Genomic DNA, 21878 nt, shown 5'->3' with positions numbered 1-21878 from the left:
CAGGGCCTCCCCTGGAGAGAACCCTGGCCTGCTAGGCAGGGCCCACTATGTGCCCTGTCTCATTTCTTAACCCTCTGCTGTTAAGTGCTGGAGTGGCAGGATGTGTCACCGTGTCTTCATTCTGGGGGGCGGCCCCAGGGCCGGGCACGGTGTCTGGCAGGCACATCACGAATGCTCCGTGAGGAGCTCCCAACAGCCCGAATGCTCACAGAGGCAGGAAAGGACAGGTGTGACTTCGGCTCAGGGTAGACTTCAGTTAGGGAGAATAGAAAGAGGGCATCTTGGGGAAGGGGCCTCTGTCCTTCAGGTTTGCCTGTTGGAGGGACCTCTCCAATGAGCCCAGCTCCAGCCACGCCCACAGGACCCACTTCATGTGTGTGGAGCTCAGTAGAGAAAAAATTGGTGGGGCCCTTGTCCAGAAATGGGTCTGCCATGTAACGGAACACATGCTCACTCTGCTTCAGGGCGAACGTCTCCACCTGTGGAAGACAGAGAAGCAGGCCCACACTTGGGGGCTGGCACCAGGTGACGGCTCAGCCAGGCGCTCAGCACTGCGCTCTCTGCAGGGACGGTTGCAGTCTTGGGTCAGGCAGACAGACAGAACACACCATTCAGAAAACATCCGGTTTATTAGGATTAGCTGTGGCATATTGGTTCCTTTAATAGTTTTAAACTGATACAGGTGTCCCCACTAACAGCATATATGCAGGGGGTGCAGAGCTGCAGTGACAATAGCAAACAGGTGAATCGCTTAGGAAATCATTGTGATCCTAATGTGTTTCTCTTAGCCATGGCGCGAGGAAGAAAAGGTAGCTCAGAGCCTTGCTACAGGGCAGAGCAGAGCCAGGTGGGTGTCCAGAGCACCCTTGTGCTCTTGCTGTGAGCCCCAGTCTCCCTGCTTCCCCCCCGAAGCTGAGGGGGAAGCTGGGGTTGTCAGTGGGTAGAAGCGAGGCTGCCCAGCCACACACCCCCATCCCTGCAGAGGAATGGGGCCCTTTGGGGCTGGGGGCCCCACTGGCTGCAAGTGACCTTTTTGCCTAGAAATATTTCCGGGCCTGGAACCCGTTTCTGTATGGGCCAGCAGGACCTCTGGGTTACAGGGCGAGGTGCTGTGTCCACATCAGGGCTCGGGCTTAGTATCCCGCTGCGTCCACCCCTCCAGGTGGGTTTGGATCCGCTGCATCTCTGGGGTCTCCTCCCCGGCCGCCTTTGCCCTCCGCTCACCTTTTCGAGGCCAGGCTGTGTGTGAGACCCAGCTTCCCTCCCAACCCCAGCTCCTCGCGCCATGGCCACGGAGGGACTCACAGGCTCCAGGTGTCAACACGAAGCTGTCAACACTGAGAATGAACTCCACTGGAGACCCGCCTGGAGCACTTCAGAGGATGCTCCCCACACAGCGGTGTCCGCTCACGCAGCAGGTGGGCCTGGCATGGTGCCACCTCGCCTCCTAGAATTGGAGTCAGTCCCAGTTCAAATAATTTCTTTTTTAATATAGGTGATCCTTTTGCCAGGTATGTATTGTAAATGCGATTGAATTTGTCTCTGTAAAAGCTCTCATATAAATAAATCAGTGCATCTGAAAGACTCCTGGTCAAACCATGCGCCTGATATTTAATTTGGGAGATGGCATTGCAGTCACCCGCTTTCAGGAGAGGTGGGGCAGGGGTTGGGGGTGGCGGGTGGGAGGTAGGGGGACTTCTGTAACCTAAGCTGTCACAGCTCTGGTGAGAATTCCAGGTCTGGGCTCAGGGGGTCTTGTGCGTTTGGTAGTTTGCAATGTAGTGTCTGCTTTTCCTTAGCCGAGGGGCACAAACATACACACGGGCCCAACTCCACGGGCACTGACTTTCTCTCTCAGGGCATTTCTTACATTTTCCCCCTCAAAGGGAACCCAGAGAAAGATGATGGAGCAAGGGAAGCCGCTCTCTGCGGGGCCCTGGGCTCTGCCCCCAGGGGGGTGGCTGCCTGGGCGCTTCACCTCTCCTGAGGGGCAGGGGCAGGAGAACACAAACCTGGGCCCGGGCAAGCAAGCAGGACCGGGCTGCCCACCGAAGGGCACCAATTCTAGCCTCGCTGTGGTGCGGGCAGGTGAGGGGGTCCCCTCTGGAGGTCTAAAGAAAACCCTAGAATAGGGTGTGGGCGAGGGGCAGTTCTGCTGCTGGAGGAAGAGGGTGGGAGACCCAACTCCCAGAGTCAGAGGCCCTGGCAGGGAATCGGCGCCTCTTCTGCAGCCTAGGGCTCCTGCCTGCACCTTCCACGGGTTCAACTCCCAGCAGCTGCCCTCCGGCGCCCCGGCCCCCACACAGTCATAGTCACTCTAAGGAGCCTCGTGAGGTCCCGGCCAGGCTGCCGGGAGTGAAGGCATTCCTGCAGTGGGCAGTGACCCCCTTTATTGCTGGCACTACGTGAGGGCTGCGGGCGGGGGTTGGCACCTGAGAGAGGATGGTCAGGCGCGGGCCTCGGCTGGGAAAGGTCGGCCCTATCAGCCAGCCTTGCCTGCCCACCGCCCACCTGGCTGCAGAGCCAGGGACTCCCTTCTCCTGCCACCAGAGGTAGCTGTGCTGCCAGCACTGAGCTCCTGGGGCTGCTGTGAGCCCAAACAGTGGGGGCCAAGGACAGGCCTGCCGCTGCCACTGCCAAGGCTGGCGCTCGGGGCCTGCCTCCGGGGCTGTGCCTGGATGCCTTTGGCACAGGGTCCCCAGGCTAGCTTGTCCCACTCCTGTGCAGAGGCACGAGCCCCCTGGGTCCCACCACCCATCTACCACATTGTCTCCGCTTTAGAATATACTTTCCTCTTCAATACAATCGTCTCTCGGTATCAAGTACAAGTCATGGAAGGCAAGGCAGCCCCTGAACACCCGGCTCTCGGCGGGCAGTCTCGGGCTCCCTGACGGGAAGGGAGGGGAGTAGGGCCTCCAGCCATGTTTCATGGCACCCCCACGCTCAGATCCTGCTGACCAGGAGCTGACAGGGGTCATGGAGGGCGACGCATTCTGAGGAAGTAGGAGGCATTTTCTGGGCCTCAGGAGGCACGTGAGTCTGCCTGGGAAGCTGAGGCTGACCACCATGGCCAGAAAGAGGCCAGCCTGAGGCCATAGGGAGGGGGGGCAGGGGGTGGCTGGAGGGCGAGCAGGAGAGGGACTCCTCCAATTATTGCAGTCAGGTGTCCCAGAACATCAGGCATTCCTGGGAACCCTGCGGGAACTAGGACGGGCAGGGCAGGGGCTGTGCTGGGTTTTAAGCATATTCCAGCACATTCCACCTCTGGAAAACTGCCTGCGACCCTTCTCTGTTTTTGCATAAGGTGTGTCTACCCCTTCAGGTAGACCCAGAGACAGAACAACCTAATGTATGACAAGAGTGCCTTTTTTTTTTTTTCTTTAGTGAATTAGGCTAGGGATTCCTCCAATTCGTAATTTTTTAAAGTCACATCTGAGAGGTCAGCTTCCGCCCTTCCTCTGCCCACTTCCCCAGCTGAGGGCCGGGGGCCTGGCCGTGCGCTCAGGGTGGGGACCCTGTTCTTGCCGCCGCCGCCGCCGCTGTCCTTTGAGAGACCCACATGTTTATTTCATGGAAGACGGAGTTGGTTACTTCGGGAAGCTCTTTGTGGAGAACGTGGTAGGCACCTTCGTAAATCTGCAATTAGGAGAGACAGGAGGTCAGGGCTAAGGAAGCTCCAGGTGCAGGGAGGGAGGCCACAGGTGGCAGCCAGAGTCCCCCAGACACTCCTCGTGCCCCCAGGACTCCATCCTTATGGCGCCAGTGCCTTCTGATCAAATGATGATGTAAGTAAATTAAAATGTGCCAACATGATCTAGCACTTCCTTCCTGAAGTCAACACACACCTTTCCTTTATTCCGCTTCTCTCTCCAGCTGTGATCTGGTCTGTGCCTCTACCTCAAACCCTGATTTCCACTCCTTGTCTTCACTTACTTGTCTTCCACCTGGACCTCAGCTGGTCCCAGTCTACGTTCACTCCCACCAGCCCACAGCGACTATAATTGACATGGGCTACAGCTGTTGTACCCAGGGAACACTTCCTCTCATATTGTCTTCTTAGCATCATTCGGAAGCTGTTAACCTTTTAGAAACCTCTTATAGTTTCTTTCAATTCTTTTCCCAAATTTCCAACAGCCTCTTCAACAGGCATCTCAAAATAGAACTCCTGTATCACCCATCTCAGGGTAGGGGTCACAGTCTTCTCACTGGTGCAGGCCCAAGCTCAGGATCCATCCTTAGTCACGTGATCACTACAGTCACTCTCTCTCCAGGTCCTGCCAGGCTATCCCCTGCCTTTGCTACCACCACCTCAGGCCAAGCTCATCCTCTTGGCCTGGGTGACACCACCATCTTCCTACCCTTTCCTCCATTCTTACCTCCAAAGGGCAGCTGAGGGATGTTTTGAGAACCATAGCAAAAGCCTGTTGCTGTCCAGCTCAGAACACGCTGTTGGCTTCTTCATCGCACTAAGAGTTGGGACCCCTCCTCTGCTGCCAGGTCCCCCTCACCCAGCTCGGCACACTCCACCCTACTAGTCTCCTGAGTGCTTGCACACACCAATAGTTTGCAACTTAGGTCTTTGCAGTTGCCCCTCCTTGTTCTGGAATGTTCTCCCACTGCTCTAGTCACTGTCAGCTCCTAGGCCTGGCTGCCCATCTAAGTGAGTGTCTTACCTCTTCTCTAGTTTCTCTGTCCCACTCTCTGCTTGATTTCCTTCAGGACCCTGACCCTCTTCCTCACTGTCATCCTGTCTGGTTGGTTGTTTGCTGCTCATCCACTAGGACAGACCGTGTGAGAGGGTTGAGACTTTGCCTGTCTTGTTCTCAGGGCCTGGCACAAGGTCAATGCCAACTGAACACTTGGGTTCAAGAAGAAACGAATGAATGGGGAATGAACAAATGAGCACTCTACCTGGCCTCCGTTTGTGGGGCCACCACGGTTCCACTCCAGCAAAGGGCGTGACCTGTGAGGCGCCTACACCCAATTGCAAAGTGGCCATGGCCTTTCATGTTCTCCAGCATCCTAAGAGCCAGTTTTCCTTTTTCTCCTGCTTCCTGTTCACCCACGAGTCTACATCTGACAGCTGGTGTGGGCCAGGGTCTGCAATGCATAATGGTGCGAGGGAGGCACTTGACAGTTTGCAAAGCCCTGAGAGTCTGTCAGTGCCGTATGGAATGGAGAGGGTCAGTGGGAGTGAGTTTGAATTCTGACCCTGCTGCTTAGTAAGGGTGGGATCTGTAGTGAGGTAGTTGCCCGTTCTCTTTATAACTTAGGAGGAAATGGTTCTGGACTTGGCCTCCATGTGCCTGCTGCACAGGCTGAGGTGGCATAGTTTGGGGCCACATATCCATCACCAGTATACTGGGGCTGTGGTCAACGGTCACTTGACAGGTACAGAGTAGGTGCTTCTCCTCTTTCCCACTCCTGCAACTGGAGCTCTTCCCAGTTTAATTAGTCAAACAAAACAGAAATGTCTGGACTCCAAACATTTTCCAGGCCATTTGGCTAAGCCACAGGTCCCAACCCCTCTTGCATATGCCCTTGCAGACCAGACCCTGCCATGCTCACTGCACTGGTACCCCAGAGTCCTGGCAGTGGTGGCTGGTCCCCAGCTGCTGCAGAAAACCAACCTGCAGAGAGGCCGGGCAGCCACATGCCTTTGGACCTGGGACACGGAAAACCGGGAGACAGGCTCTTGGAGACATTTCTCTGCACAGTGCCCAGATGCGGGTTTCTTCCTTGACCCAGACGTCTTCTGAATATTCTCCCATGACTGGCTAATGGCTTGTGTTCTTGCTTAGAATGAACAGCCATCTTGTATTTCTGGTATGTATTTTCCATTGAGGCCAGGCTGGCCGCATCCCAAGATGACCTCCCCCTGGGGGTAGCTATGGGGTTCTGAGCAGATGTGCCCAAAGGGACACTACCTTCCCACTTTGGGGAAGTGAGGGGGTCACGTGCTCACCTTGAGCGTCTTGTCCTGGCTCTTGGCTGACTCCATGAGCAAGTAGGCCCCTTTGCTGTCGCACAGGCGGTCAGCAGAGCCCTGGAGCAGCAGGAAGGGCAAGGTCAGCCTGGGGAAGGCCCGCTCCACCCTGGAGACAGCGTTGAGCAGCTGCGTGCAGAAGCTCACTTTCATCCCTGCCCGGCAGATGAGGGGGTCTGTGTTATAAAGGTCGACCTGCAGACAAGAAAAAGAGAGAAGTTTCTATCTTTAGCTCAGGGGTTGGGGACCTCGCTATCATCTGTTAGATCTTCCTTCTGCTTTGGCCTGAAGAGCTGATTCCATCAGTCAGCTCGGTCTGGGGCGCAGGCACATGACCCAGACCTGCACTGTTCTGATGCGTCTCTTCACAGGCTTTGTTCTATGCACCCACATTCATACATGTACCTCCACACGGCTTCAAGTGCTAAGGCATATATTTTTACATGGGCAATATTGTATTGGTTACAGGTTTTGCTCGGGAACAGCTCTGAAGGTATTCTGGTGTTAGCGGTGTGGATTTTGCTTTCTCTAAGCCCATCTTCCCTTACTTAGTGTCCACCCGGTAGAAGTGGGTGAGGGCACACACAACATGCAGGGGCACTGGGGGCCCTGGCAGAAGGCGTGGGGCTGGTCTGAGGAGCCCTGGAGGCAGTCTGGCAGGGCACCACCCCATGGGCTTCTGGAGAAACGAATTCCAGGGCAGGTCTGGGCTGTGGGGGGCTCCAGCCTCCATGTCCTCTGGGCTGCAGAAGGCTGCCTGCCACCCAGACAGGGATGCCTACTGCCTCTCTAGGGGGCATGCCCAGAGGCTGGGTCCTCCCTCCTCAATCATCAGATTTCCCAGGACCTAACTCTAACTCTGCCCCTGCTTGAGGTTCAGAATCTGACCCTGACACCCTATCCTTGTTTTCCCTGGCTTCACAGCCACCTGCCTTTAAGGGAACAGTGAGTTGCCTGCTCACTGTGGCCCCAGGTGGGGCATTGTCCCCACAAAATCTGGGTGAGAAGTCTCTAGATGTCTCTCAGGCCTTATGGGTAGTTGTGAGACCAAAACATTCCCTATCTCATTTCCCTCATCCTTGCCAGTAGGTTCTTGGCTGGTTGGAGACATGCCACATGGTATGGGTATGGGTAAGGGAGCAGAGGGGCCATGGAAGGAAATGTGCCTCCAGCTGCCCTGTGAGCTGCCAGAGTGCCCACTGTGTTCCAATCTGATCTGCAAAGGCAGGGCTACACCTCTTTTCTGTTCCCAGCCCTGCAGCCTCAGCTGGCATTCAGGTCCATGTCGAGGCGGGAGAAACTATTCTGGGCCATCCCTGCCATCCCTGATTCCTCCCGTGCTGGGGACAGAGCAGGCAAAGCAGACCTTTGTGGAGAACCACATGAGACAGATCAGCACTTCCTGCAGCAGAGCTGGCGTGAATCCTGCAGGGCTAAGGCTGTTTGTTTGGGGACTGAGAGGACAAGAGACTGGCAGGGGCAGTGCATGGCCATTGCAGTTGCTGGTCCAGGGTCTGCAAGGAGCCCTGTTTGGAAGGAGAGCCCTGGGCTGGCAGTCTGTCGAGAACTGAGGCTATCAATGAGAGCAATGGCAACTGCAGCACTTCTGTACCCAGCACAGTGTCAGGGCAGTATGTGCAAGACCTCATTTAGTGAAAAATAATAACATCTAACACTTCACTTCTGAGCTCTTCCTTTCCATGTGCCTGCACTATATGTTTAACCCGATTAACCTTAACTCTGTCTGAAGAATGGCTCTCATTATCCTTATTTGGGGAGGAGGAACCTGCCTATTATCCATTACTCAGTTCCTGTTCTCCCCTATAGAACCCCGAAGGTTTCCTTTGGAATACAAGGAAGGACCCAGAATAAAGACTACATTTCCCAGCGCTCTTTGCAGTTAGGTCTGGTCATGTGACCCCATTCTGGCCAATGGGAAGTGAGAAGTATGCGGTGTGATACTCCTGTCAAGGCTTGTCCTATTTCCCTCCTCCCACTTACCAGAGTAAGGAGGGAGCTGGGGCCCCAGGGAGGAGAGCCACACCCCAGAAACACAAAGCAACAAGATGCACTGGAGCACATGGGCTGGTGACACTGAGAAGTGAATAAGCTTGTCTCCTTTTTAACCCCCCATTGTTGTGGTCTGGGTCTCCGTGGGCGGGTGGCCCTGCTCAGAGCACTCCATTCCATGTCGCTGGGCCCTGGTTGCAGGGGATGTGTCCTTAGGAGCGCACAGGGCCAGAGCCCGCTAGACCACCACCTTCCTGAACCCTTGCTCTGTTGTTCCAGGACATCCTGGCCACATGAGGCCCCTTGGGGAGTCTGTTCTCGGGTCTAATTGCTCTAACGGCCCAAGTGGCTTCCTGCTCTTGGCTTCATTTTCCATGTCTTGGTCACGTAACCCTGTTTACACAATGGCTGTGTATGGGCCGGGGGAAGGCGCTGCCAGATGTGTCGGGGAAAGGGCAGGCCCTTGGTGGGAGCCACAGCCAGGGCAGAGGGCAAGAGGGACAGAGGGAAAGAGGAGTTTGGAGCAAAAAGGAGGGCCAAACTTCATGGGGAAACTGAGGCTCAGAGGGCCCAAACCCTCCCCTCAAGTAACCATTCTGGCCCAGGCACGATGGCCTTTGTTTTATTTATTTTTATTTTAAATATATTTTTATTGATTTCAGAGAGGAAGGAAGAGGGAGAGAGAGAAACATCACTGATGAGAGAGAATCACTAATTGGCTGCTTCCTACACACCCTCTACTGGGGATTGAGCAATCTGGGCACATTCGACGCTCCACCACTGAGCCATGCCACCGGGCCAGCCTTTGTGTGTGTGTGTGTGTGGGGGGGGGGTTGTTTGTTTGTTTTAAGAGCTTAAGATCTAAAGTCACCTGAAGTCCTACTTGTGAGGTGAGAACATGCCCTGTCACCCCCAGGAAACAGGCGGAGAGGGCTATTTCTCCTGGACCAGACCCAACCCAGAGCATTGGTCAACAGAAGCAGCACATTCAAAGCCAAAGGTGAAAAAGTCAGTCCCCAAAGATGACTTCTTATAGGATTCCATCTCTATGACAGTCTTCAAATGACAAAATTGGGAAATGTAGAATAGAAATATGGTTGCCAGGGGTTGGGTAGGGGAAGTGGGTGTGGCTACACCAGGGTACCATGCGGGATCTTTGTGGTTATAGGATGCTCTGTGGTCTGATGTGCTAATGTCAACTTCCTGGTAGTGATGTTGTCTTATAGTCTTGTAAGATGTCAGCATCGAAGAGAACTGAGTAAGGGTCCTTGGGATTCCTCTCCATTATTTCCCACAACTACATGTGAATCACTATTACGTCAAAACAAAAAGTTTAATTTAAAAAACATATAACAAAGACCCAGTGTTTGGCACTATCTCTTGCACCCCCTCTCCCCATTTTTTTAAATTATAATTTTAAAAAATATATATTTTATTGATTTTTTTTACAGAGAGGAAGGGAGAGAGATAGAAACGTCAATGAGAGAGAAACATCGACCAGCTGCCTCTTGCACACCCCCTACTGGGGATGTGCCCGCAACCAAGGTACATGCCCTTGACCAGAATCGAACCCGGGACCTTTCAGTCCGCAGACCGATGCTCTACCACTGAGCCAAACCAGTTTCGGCCATAATTTTTTTTTTTTTTTTTTTTTTTTTTAATGCCAGCTGAGAACGTGTCTACTGGGGACATGTCAGCTGGAGGCTCTGGGTCCAGGTCCAAGTGAGCACATCTTTGTTTCAGATGATTGACCTTTGGGGGTGCTGCCACTGGCTGAGGCTTGAAGTCTTCATTTTTTCTTGGGGGCCGTGTCAACTGACAATACAAGGGAGACCTGAGGAGTGAGGAGCACCCAGCCCTGATAGTTCCCAGCCGTGATCTGGCAAGACTCTTCTCTCCTAGGCTCAGTTTGCCGAATAGTGAAATAGGGGTGATGGTGGAAATGCCTCAGAGGACTCTAGAGAGACTCAATGAGCTGATGCAGACACATGTCAAGCCCAGGGCCTGGCCCCAGAGCGGGGCTAGTGATGTGTGGGGTGCCTCTGGCTCAGACCCTGGGGACAAGGAAAGGAAGGTCTCTCTGCCTCAGGGACCTGGAGCCACATAGCCTTAGGTGAAGTCTTACTCCTTCCAGGCCTTGGCTTTCCCGATGAGGGAACCTCGAAGTTCCTCTTGGGATTCCAGTGTCACAGGTTGTGAATGTTTTCCTGGCCTCCTTCACATACATTAGCAACCCCCAGCGCCTTTCACTGTTTTCTGTGGCTCTGAGAGCTCTCAGCAAGATTGAACTTGCCAGCCGGGAACGTGCCAACTGGGGCTGCTGACTTTTGAACACTGTTTCTCTGTGGGGAAGAGACTTTGCCCTAAAGCACAGTAAATATAGCAACAATCTACAGCTGGGAGTTGTCTTCAAGTGGGTTGAGCAACATCCAGGCACCACCCCTACAGCCAAATCCCTTGACCTATTTTTAAAAAATCTGTTCCGTGGTGGAATACAAAATTACATTTTTAATTAAAATGGTATTTAAAATAATGAACACACTTAGCCCTTAATTATGTACCAGGTGCTGTGCTGAGCATTTTACTGGTACTCGCTCATTGACTCTTCACAGGAAACCAGTGTAGGGACTATTGCTATTTTCACCATCTCATACGCGAGAAGAGAGGCTCGATGACCCACTCAAGATTACACAGCAAATAAGGGGCAGAGCCAGGATGAGAGCCTAGGCAGTTGGGCTTCACCATCATCATCAGAGCCACTCACCACGCTATGCCACCTCTCTAGAGAAGAGAAAGTGAAGGTGAGTCCCGTGGGCTCGCAGGTCAGCCAGCAGCAGTGGAGGTGGCATTCCTCAGGAAAGAAAGCGGTGGGCCCCTGGTGAGAACCATACATATCTAGGCCTGACGGTGAAATGACTTGGTTGGTACCACAGTTGCCACCCTTCACAGAATGGGGTGCCCTACTAGACACAGACAGGCATGCACCCTCCTCACATAACACTGTTTACCACTTCACAGAGAAATATAGCCCATTGGGTCTGATCTACAGTTCCCCTTCAGGGACCTACATGTGTCTACAACTGGGATTTTCTGACCTTTCTTCCCTCTAACACCCTCCCTTTTCCTAGGGAAGCCTCATCCTTCCACCTGTGCTTTGGAGCCCATCCCAGGACTCCCTTCTTCCTCCAGGATTTAGATCTTTCTTAATCCACCTATTTTTATCACAGAGAAATCAGAGAGCCTGCTCTGGCATTCTGGAGAGAGTGCTCAACAATTCTACCTAAGTGAGCTCTAAAATCTAGAAACTGGAGGAACCCTACAATGAATGGACATGTCTTTGCAGAGGCAATCTCTTCATTTCCTACCTTTATTTTGAATGGCAATTTGTTGTGGAAAGACTTGAATGATAGAAAATCCTCTTCTGTGTACTATGGTTTCCATCACCCATCCCAAGTGGCTGTTCCAGCCCTTGGCTCTTAAATCAATCAACATCTATTCCTCTTTCAGTCCTTAGCTCAGCCTTCACGCTTTCAGGGATACCTTTTTGATTCTCCAAGTTCTCCTGGCTAACAGCCCTTCTCAAGCCTTCCACTCACCCCTCACCCAGGGGTCTGTGCACCCGCCTGTCTCTCCACTGGACGGCTGGCCCCTGGGGCCAGAGTGGGCTCTGTCCTACTTTTGCTATGTCCTCGTGTAGGAGGCCTTCAGCAAATACTGGCTGAATGAATGAGCCAACTTTCCTCTATCCCAGCCCAACGAGAAACACCTCTGGGCCCTGGGAGCCTGGCACAGATCAGATGCACCTGGAAACCTCTAAACCAGGCCTGCTGGCCAACAGCTGGCAAAGGGGTATTCACATTGGAATGATATCTATGGGCCTTAGAGGAACAGGCCCCTCATTAGTTCATTCAATAAGAATAATCAGGCATGAAAGAGGAAACACCCCCAAAGGTAAGTTCTTTGGAGCTGTTCCGTATTGTTCCCTGTGGCTCACTGGGCTATTCTCATGAATGTTAAGCCTGTGGAATATTCTAAATGCAAATAACAATTTAGCAGAGCAATTGGCTTGAATACGAAACATGCTAAATACTGGAAATAGCCTTGCCTGCTGTGTGGCCAGTGTCTGCTCCTCTCCCCACGTGTCCCCTCCTCTTGGGCCTGACGAATTCTCCCCCGCTGACCATGCCCTGAACACTGCGCTCAGATTCCCCCTGGACTTGGGAACCCTGCTGTGCTGCCCACCCACTGCAAGGTCAAGTCCATACTCTTCCTGCGGCTTGCAAGGCCACACGTGATGGGCTCCAGCCGCCGCTCTGCCTCCTTCCTCAACACTCCTGCCACCCTTGTACCGGCGGTCTCGCACGGCTGTTCCCTCTGCCTTAGCTCCCCTTGGAGTTTCTCCTCTCTTATGACACTTAGCTCAGCTGCCCCTTCCTCCAGGAAGCCCGTGCCTTTCCTGGCTCCACCCCTTTCACATGCTCAGCTTCTGTACCTGAAGACTGGGGGCTGTCCCTGCTGTTTCCAGAATGCCTTTCCCATGCCCTGACTCCTGTCAGCCAGCAAATCCCCGTCTCCCTTCAAGGTACAGTTCATAGTTTCCTCCTATGAGCGGTGCCCAACACCAGCAGTAAGAGGACTCCTGTGGCTCTGCAGACACCTCTTTAGAAACGGCTGTTAACAACAGCCCCCATCTGCCAAGGGCTGATGCTGTGCCAGGCTGCACCCTAAGTCCCCAAGGGAACTGAGCATCAGTGACACTGGGTGTCATAGAGATATTTGCACACCCAAGTTCATGGAAGCATTGTTCGTCATTGCCAAGAGATGGTGTTCATCAACAGGATTAATGGATCAACAAAACATGGTATAGTCATGCAATGGAATATTATTTAGTCTTAAAAAGAAAGGAAATTCTGACACATGCTACAACGTGAGTACATCTAGAGGACATTATGCTTAAAAGATAAAAAAGAACAAATACTGTATGATTCCACTTATATGAGGCATCTAGAATAGTTGAGTTCTTAGAAACAGAAAGCAAAATGGTAGTTGCCAGGACCTGGGGGAGGGGAGGTAGGGAGTCCGTGTTTAATGGGCATGGAGCTGCAGTTTGGAAAGATAAAAAGTTCTGGCGATGGACGGTGGTGAGGGTTACACATAATGTGAATGTACTCAAGGCCACTGAACTGTACACCTAAAAATGGATATGATAGCAAATTTTGTGTTCCGTATATCTTACCACAATACATTTTAAAAGACTTAAAATCTATATCTGTATTTGTATTTTCATTTTGAATCATAGAAAAAGGAAGTATGGCAGAATATTTCCAATGGGTGCCTCCTGGGGAGGAGCATATGGGTATGCATTGTACTACCATATCAACTTTCCTATTGATTTGAAAATCTCCATAATTAAATTGTAGGAAAAGGCTGGCTTTGACCTCTCCTTTCCCCACAATCTGTTTTCTCATTCTTTATTATGATTCCTTTTGCCAGGAGGAGCTATACGTCCCTTGGGCAGGCTTGTAGCAGGCACCTCTGAGAGAGCTTTGCCCAGGCTGTGTTCCCACGTGAACCCTGACAGTCTCTCTAGAGTAGGGGTGTCGAACTCAATCAGAGAAGGGGCCAAAATCTAAAATCCAGCCTAAATCGCGGGCCGAATGGTTTACTGAACAGTCATAAACTGTCATTGTGATGGAAACGCAGCGGAGTGCAGTGATGACAGCGCGGTGCGGGCCACATTGCAAGGCCTGGCGGGACGGATTTGGCCCGCGGGCCTTGTGTTTGACACATGTGCTCTAGAGAGTGGCTGGCTTTTCTGCTGCTATTCAAGTCACTGACTTCAGGAATCTGTCTCTCACGTGCTCCAAGCTGCTTCTTTGAGAGTCAGCAGGAGGAGAGCTGGGAGCAGGAAACATCTGGAGTAAGGGGACACAAAGATCAACAGGTCCCACTTTTCAGGGCACAAGACCAAGCCATTTGTCAGTTGTCCCCTTATGAGCTATGCACTCGAAGAAACCTCCTGATGGCTCGTTATTTTTTTCCCCTTTAAGATGTTAGTAAAGGATAGCTGCCTCAAATGGACAAGTCTCCAGTGGGAAATTTGAACTATTGAGACCGACATTCAACAGTAAACATGCTTAGGTCCTAGATCATATAATCTAGATAGATGGGTACAGGCGTTAACTAATGTTTCAATGGCTTTGGCTGTCACATAACTTATAGTCAAAGATAAGGGAAGTGTTAGCCAGGCTCTGAAGGGCTGCCTGCAAAGCAAGTTCCAGGAAAGGTGCTTAAAAGCAGACTTTGCTTGAGATAATAAAAAAATATAGTTCGTTAAGCACAAAACAAAGGGAGCTTCAACAATGGCAACAATCACACGCTGTCTAGTTTCTGCTCTACAGACAACGTGACTGATGCGCAATTATGCCATTTTTTGCAGAATCTTGGTTCTTCAACCCAGCAGCCCTTGTTCTCACAATGTAATTTTGTGTTGCTGATGCACAGCTTCTTTGTCAAGTAGGAGGAAATAATGCCAGGGCCACAAGGAGAATTTATGAGTTTGTTTTGCAGAAGGAGAAAGAATGTCTCCAAGGTAGCTGCGACCAGCTGCTGCCGCCCAGAAGTCTGGCTGCACAAAATGTTATCTGTGACTAAAGAAACACAGGCTTCTCTCTCCGTTCCCGGGAACTCCCCCTTCCTGCTCCCTCGCTGCATAAAAACTCCCTATTTTTGCTTTTTTGAGAGCGAGAAAGATGGAAAGATCTTGCTCTCCTGTCCTCTGTCTTTGGCCAAGCTGAACAAACCTTTCTCAATCTCCAAGGGCCGGTGTCTCAATGTGTTAGTTTATAAGTACACCAGGTACACAAAACCCACATATTGGGAGGTAATTTGGTAACCGTATGATTGATGGAGAGCAGTAAGATAAAACTGGCGAACCAAGCTGGGAATATTGGCAAGTGAATAAGCAGTTCTTGGAGGGGACTGCAGAGGGAGGCCATGTCCCGGGGGTGGAGGGGCAGCTGGGGCCTATCTTTAGCTGTGGTTATAATTAGTTAAAAGCTGCCATGTGACCCAGCTTTCCAAGACTTGGCAGGAGCCTTCAAGAGCCATGGGCAGAGGCGGGCTCCTGCCATATGGGTGGGCAGGTTGGTTGCAGGGGAGTGGGGTGGGGGGCCGAATCCTTGACCCTGGCACATCTCAAACACTGGGTGGGGTCTGGAGTGGCACCCACTCATAGAAATGAAATGAAGCAGAGTTGGCCACTCCTCACAGCTCTGACCATATGGCCTGCCAATGTGATACAAACAAGCTAGGATACTCCTGGTGGGCATCCCAGAGTATTTATAGAGAACAGAGACTTGGCTCCAGAAGACAAAGTACCTCAATATGGAAACCGTGCACTCAGAACCACAGCATCTCTCCTCCCGGCTTCCACCCAGCTCCCAGGCCAGAGGATTAAGCTCGGGAAGAAAGAGTGCATTCTGTTCATAACTGCACCGTCAGCAATGGTATGGCGTGAGGGCAGGTGGAGACTCTGAGCAAATCCCCTTTTTACCGCCCCCTCCCACCCCTTCCCCCCACACACTCACTGTCACCCACATGCTTGGCCTGACAACTATTAGGAGCATTCAAGGCTTTTCGGAGTGGGAGGGTTTCATCACATTCCGAGGACGGAATGATTAATATGTCAGTTCTCCAGTGTTCTGATCAGGGACTCTAAATGTGTAGACAAACAGCAACAACCAAAAAATGTCTGACAGTAGCAACTTCTTTGTTTCCAGGATTTTAGTGCCAAGAGTGCTTGGCTCAGAGCAGAGAGATTTGGGCTCAAATCCTTACTAAGTAGCTGTGTGACCTCGGGTAAGTGACTAGCCCTGTCTGGGCCCAAGCTTTTTACAAATGCAAATGCTGGTAATGAGACTGCCTTCTCGGAGCTGCAGAAGACGGAAGGATTAGTCTGACACAGGAGAAGGAAGCAGCCATTGAGCACTGGGTTGTGAGGACAATCCTCCCGGAGGCCATGCAGGCCAGGAGAATGTGCCTCTGTGGGCTGGCAGCCGTGAAGTGATGCTGGTGAAGGGCATCGTGCTAACAGCCCTGGGTGGGTTGTGAGAACACTTGCCAGAGCAAACCCCAAACAGATATCCTGCTTTTGACATTCGAACGGCAGAGCCAGCCTGTTTCCCCAGAGCCAGCCTTCCAAAGAGTCTGCCATCCGACACCCCCTCGCCTGCACCCTTCCTCCGAGGGCCTGCTTTAGTAAGCTCGTTAGGCAAACGTTTCTCCTCTTTTGAGCTTTTATCGCTGCAGGGCTCCATGAGAAATATCTTAGCTAAAGCTGTGCCTTAAGACACCCGATGTTAGATCCCAGGCGGTGCCTTTTCTGAGCACATTCCCCTCTGGGCGTTGCTATTTTTAAAGCTCAGCACAAGGTTGAAAGGGAGACTCAGAGTTGGACATGTGAGAGGCGAATTCTCTCTGCCAAAGAGAATGGAAATGCTCGCTCCTATTCATTCCAACAGGAGTTCAGCTTTCAGCTTTTTGCTGACCAGCCACCTCCTTCCTCTAAGTCTTCCTATCAGGACATTTATTAGTGTTTCCTTCCTTTTTTATATAAAAAAATATTTTTTTATTTATTTCAGAGAGGAAGAAAGAGGGAAAAAGAGATAGAGACATCAATGATGAGAGAGAATCATTGACCGGCTGCCTCCTGCATGCCCTCACACTCCTTACTGGGGATTGAGCCCAAAACCCAGGCATGTGCCCCTTGACCGGAATCAAACCTGGGACCCTTCAGTCCGCAGGCCAACGCTCTATCCACTGAGCCAGACCGGGTAGGCCTATTAGCGTTTATAAAGAATCACCCCATTTACCTGACCAGTCAGAAACCTGATACATAAGGGCATGCAACCGGGATCCCAGGGGAGACTGTGTGCTGTATATTCACATCCGACTCTTCTGTGTGTTTAAGGCCTTCAGTGGAACTTTCCACTATTTCAAAAATGAGATAAAAACCCTGAGAGTTGCTACACTTAAACAAAGAGGGTTTGGAATAATTTCATTATATTCTCTCCCCCCCTCCGCCCTTTCTTTATGCTCAAGTTCTTTCAGGTGGTGAGATAAATGACTACATTTGCACCTGGATGTTTCCTCTCAAAGCTCTCAAAGGGAGGTCCCTCTCTCTTTAACCCACTGTTGTCCTAGCACAGCTGCTGCAAAAATAATTGGTTTTACTAGAGATTGCACATTCAAGCCGGGGCTATTATGGGGGATGCTGGCAGGTGGGGGGCCCCATCACAAAGCGAATCTGCACACGGAGCCATGGCCCCCAGCCACAGGCTGTGTGGACCAGTAATTATAAAGCAGGGAAAGAGCCCTGGCCGGTGTGGCTCAGTTGGTTGGGGCGTCCGTTGTCCTGTACACCAAAAGGTGGCGAGTTTGGCCGAAGCCGGTTTGGCTCAGTGGTAGAGCGTTGGTCTGTGGACTGAAGGTCGCAGGTTCGATTCCGGTCAAGGGCATGTACCTTGGTTGCGGGCACATCCCCAGTTGCGGGGGTGCAAGAGGCAGCTGGTCGATGTTTCTCTCTCATCGATGTTTCTAGCTCTCTATCTCTCTCCCTTTCTCTCTGTTAAAAATCAATAAAATATATAAAATTAAATTAAAATTAAAAAAATAAAAATAAATAAATAAAAATGTCTCTCAAAAGGTGGCGAGTTTGATTCTCTGGTGAGGGCACATACCCAGGTTTTGGGTTCCATCCCCAGTCGAGGCACATTCTGTCTCTCTTCCTCTCTTTAAAATCAATAAATTTAAAAACAAGGAAAAAGAGCTTAATTATTGTAAATACTAGTTGGAAAGAGGCACCCAAACATGGACTTCTGAATCAAATGGGTTCAAATCCCAGCTCTGCCCCTGACTGACTGTGCAATCAGAGACAAGTTCTTTAACCTCTGAGCCTCAGTTTCCACTCCTGTGAAATGAGATTAATGTTGGTTGAGCTTCATGTTGGGATTAAATCAAACAGCATATGCTTGCCTTTGGTTTTTCTGGGTCCTAAAGTTGTGCCTTTTGAACATACAGAACTGCAAGATGGAGTTACATGTTCCTTCCCTTTACTCACCTATTCTTTGACCCTGGTCCATTTTGGCCCCAAGACGTGGGTTTGGGAGGCACTGTGGTTTTTAAAACTCAGATTAAATTAAAATTGAATGCAGATGACTCAGGTGGATCTGACAGCCTCTGGCTCCCCACAGGCCCCACCACTCCTAGCGCCTCACGCCAGCCTAATTCATAAGGCTCTCCTGGCCCTGGAAGCCTGGGAGTTTTAACCTGATCAAAATTGTCTCCTTTAGCCTGAGCGGTGTGGCTCAGTGGCTGGGCGTTGACCTATGAACCAGGAGGGTCCTGATCAGGGCGCATGCCCGGGTTATAGGCTCAATCCCCATTGTGGGGCATGCAGGAGGCAGACAACCAATGAGTCTCTTGTCATTGATGTTTCTATCTCTCTCTCTCCCTCTCCTTTCCTCTCTGAAATCAATAAAGAAAAATATATTGTTTTAAAGTTAAAAAGAAAAAGAATGTCTCCTTTATACACATTGGGGATGATTCGAATTGATGTGCCCACTCTCTAAGTGATTCTCAGAGGCCCAGGAGGTTGTTGAACTCCAACTGCTCAAGTCCCAAGGAAACCTGGGGAAGCTAGAATACCCATTCTGTTTTATAGGGTCCTTAGGAAGCCACCACTTTCATGATTTCAAATCCCTAAGGCAAGATGGGAAGCTGAGGCAGAGGAGCGGCAAAATGAACTGCTTAATCCTGGAGATAATCCCAGGTGCTCCAGAGGCCCAGGGCTGCTGCCTGTCCCCTGGCTGTAAGTCTGCAGGGGGCTGCTGTCCCACAGACAGAGCGGCTGGGACTACACCCACTAAGCTCTCAGGCTGGTCCCACAGCAGATGACCCAGACAAGTCCTCCATTCCTGCAGAGCTTCGGTCTGCCCATTTGGGGCTGCCTTGGGGGGTAAGCACATGTGCCCACCTGTGTGTGTAGCACTGAGGCCCAGTCAAAGGCAGGACAGGTGCTGGCCTTGCGTTCAACTTTGGGGGGTGGGCTGGTTCACTGAGCGGTGTCTTAATAGATGAACCCCAATTTCTGGGGTTTTAAACTTTGTTCAGACCCAGTGTCTCAGGCACACTGTTGATCTTTTTTGTTTGTTTGTTTTGTTTAAACCTCTCCAAGGATATTTTTTTCTATTGCTTTTTAGAGAGAGTAGAAGGAGGGAGGGGGGAGGGAGGAGGAAGGGAAAAGAGGGGGAAGAGGAGGGGAGGAGAGAGAGAGAGAAAAGTGAGAGAGACACATGGATTGGTTGCCTCGTTGCCTCTTCCATGGGCCCGGCTGGGCCTGGGAATGAGCCTGTAATCCAGGTATGTGCCCCTGATCAGAATGGAGCCTGTGACCCTTCAGTGTGCAGGCAGATGCTCTACCACTGGCCAGAGCCCACATTGCTGATCTTGATCTTTGCCCATGCTGACCTTCCTGCCTGGTCCCAGAGGCAATGGCATTGACTGATGGCACAGCCACCCGGCTTATCTCTCCAAAGCCACTTAGTCTCTTCTTTCTAAGCTTCTCTCAGTTGGCTTTTCTCCCCTCCCCTTCCTTTCTCTGGTTTTGCTTGTATAGAAGGCCACACTGCTCAGAGGACTATAGCATGCTCCTGGCAAGGAGGGCGGTGGCTCCCGGAAGATAGGGTTCATGGGTAACCTCATAATCTGACTTCATTTTAGTCCTCGACACTCACCTGCTGCCCTACATGTGGTTGAACCAAACTCCTGGCTGTTCTGCAAATGGGTTGTCCTCTCTCCACACCAGGGCTCTTTACTTGTGCCATTTCCTCCACCGGAACCTTTCCCTCTGACTCCCTGTTAGCCCTGCACCACTCCCACAGCCCACAGGGCACTCAGCCTGGCCTGAATCCATTCTTCTGTCCTCCGAAACTCTATCCCAATTTTGCCCCCCTCCCATTCACTCCGTCCTTGAAGTTGGGTGGGGTTGACACTGACCCGTTTCCTGGACAAAGAACTCAGGCTTGGACAATCAGCCAGTAAGAATCGTTCTTGGAGAGAGCTGTTACCTTCCCACGGGGGTGGCTCATGTAAAGCTGCCAGCAGCCATCTCTGCCTCCACGTGGGCAAAGCTTGGTCGGGAATGGAGCCAAACCAGGGGATATGAGACCTGGGAGGGTGGATGGTGAACAAGACTTTTGAGCCCCCAGATTCACCCATTCCTGAGGCCTTTGGTGTATTCACCAATAGGTTTCACTTTTAAATTTGCTTAAAGCATTGTGAGTTAAGTTTCTGTCACTTACAACCCAAAGAGACCTGGCTGATAGGCACACAACTCCGTCTGGTTAGCTTCTTTGCATGTTCAGGGCTCAGTTCAGGCATCACCACCACTTATCCCTCCTCTCCCAATCCTGAACCAGACAGCATCTCCCGCACCTTCACGTCCCCATCACCTCCTTCAGGGCCTCGGCCATGGGGCAGCACCATGCCACCGATAGAGCGAACGCTCAGATTCCCCACTGGGCTGCTGCTTTCACGCCCTCGCCAGCCCCAGTGACCTCCTGGTCTTCAGAAAGAGTCTTACCTCCGTCTTATTCCGAGAGATCACTCTGGCGTCGATCGGGCCCATGGACATGTTTGGTAGGACAACGTTGAGAACCTTCGCAGCCAGGACCTAACCAGGGAGGAAAACAAGGGTGTGAGTGCAGTGGGATCCGTGCCCAGCTCTGCCCACAGGACAGTTTACAGCAAATTAAGGGAAGTGACATCCAAACTGAACACCAGCCAGGGTTGCTTCCCAAGGCTGAGCGCACCAGGATTCTCCCTGCTCTGACTCAGACAGCCTTGAGTGAGGCTGATTCAGATCCCAGTGGGAGTGGGCGAGAGTGGTCACCGGGGCTGTCGTTGGGGATGCCACGTCTGTGTTTGCTGCGCGGATTCTGTGTGGTAGGCCCCCTCCCCCCACAATCACTCATCAGGGGTGATTCTGAGTTATTTGCAGGAGCTGCCCCGGTGAGCTCTTCTGCACACGATCGGAGGAAGATTCTAAAAAACTTCTCAGAAGACTCTAAAACACACACAACAGGAGCAGCATCACCTAAGTCACCCGAGAGGGTAGCCAGAGTGCTTAGAAGGCTCCAAAGGAGCCCGCTCTGATCAGCAAGAATCTGCCGACTGTCGTGGTCTCTCTTGGAGGGAAACAAACGGTCACCAAGCCCGATCAGACACGTGGTGGAGGGAGCAAGACCTGACTTGATTCCTGGCTGTGCTGACCATCACAGAGCCTCTGTTTCCTTAGCTGCCCAGGAGAACCCCTGGGTGCGAAAGCATCAGGCACACAGTAGGTGCTTGATACATGCTCCTTGAGCTTGACCCTGATTCAGGTACAGGCCTTCCTGTCACACCCCATTTCTCCTGAGGGGTCTCATGTTTACCCAGGAAAAGCATGGACCTGGGTCTCACACTTCTGCCTGCAGAGGGGACTGTTCTCATTTCCGCACTGTGCACAGACACGCAGGGATGAAAGATGCTATTTCGAAAGTGAGCTGTGAAACACTGAAATTAGAATCACACGGAAGGTGGCAAATGGTGACTTCTCAGCGCATGTTGAGAGCGAATGTTTTGGAGCTAAGTGATGTCTCCTCAGTACCCTGGGTAGGGAGCTGGGGCACTGGCCTCTACTGAGTGACAATCTTTTGGTGCATAGGGCACAGTCATAGATGCCCAGTCTTTTCATCGCAACACAGATGCTGTGAGGGGAGGATTTATCCTGATTTCACAGACATGAAAACAGAGGCTCAGTTGGAGCTCAGCTGGAAAAGGG

General features: G+C 51.7%; 1 protein-coding gene across 3 annotated transcripts in view; it reads right to left on the bottom strand.

The window, feature by feature from the left end:
* Nucleotides 1–610: 610 nt before the first annotated feature.
* The window catches only part of MGLL (monoglyceride lipase), a 95092-nt gene continuing 73824 nt past the window's right edge, over nucleotides 611–21878 (bottom strand). For 2 of the 3 annotated variants that reach the window (XM_036419905.2, XM_036419904.2), the window contains exons 6-8: nucleotides 20640–20729; nucleotides 5966–6181; nucleotides 611–3636 (exon numbers count right to left, since the gene is read on the bottom strand). In XM_036419905.2, coding sequence (XP_036275798.1) covers nucleotides 3502–3636; nucleotides 5966–6181; nucleotides 20640–20729 — 441 coding nt within the window. In that variant the 3' untranslated portion in view covers nucleotides 611–3501. The remainder of the gene's footprint in view (nucleotides 3637–5965; nucleotides 6182–20639; nucleotides 20730–21878) is intronic. The other variant, XM_045574621.1, reaches the window with a different exon arrangement.

This window comes from Pipistrellus kuhlii, unplaced genomic scaffold (assembly GCF_014108245.1).
Source record: "Pipistrellus kuhlii isolate mPipKuh1 unplaced genomic scaffold, mPipKuh1.p scaffold_m20_p_6, whole genome shotgun sequence".
NCBI lineage: Eukaryota > Metazoa > Chordata > Mammalia > Chiroptera > Vespertilionidae > Pipistrellus > Pipistrellus kuhlii.
The sequence above is the reverse complement of the archived record's forward strand: the minus strand, read 5'-3'. Positions and strand labels throughout refer to the sequence as shown.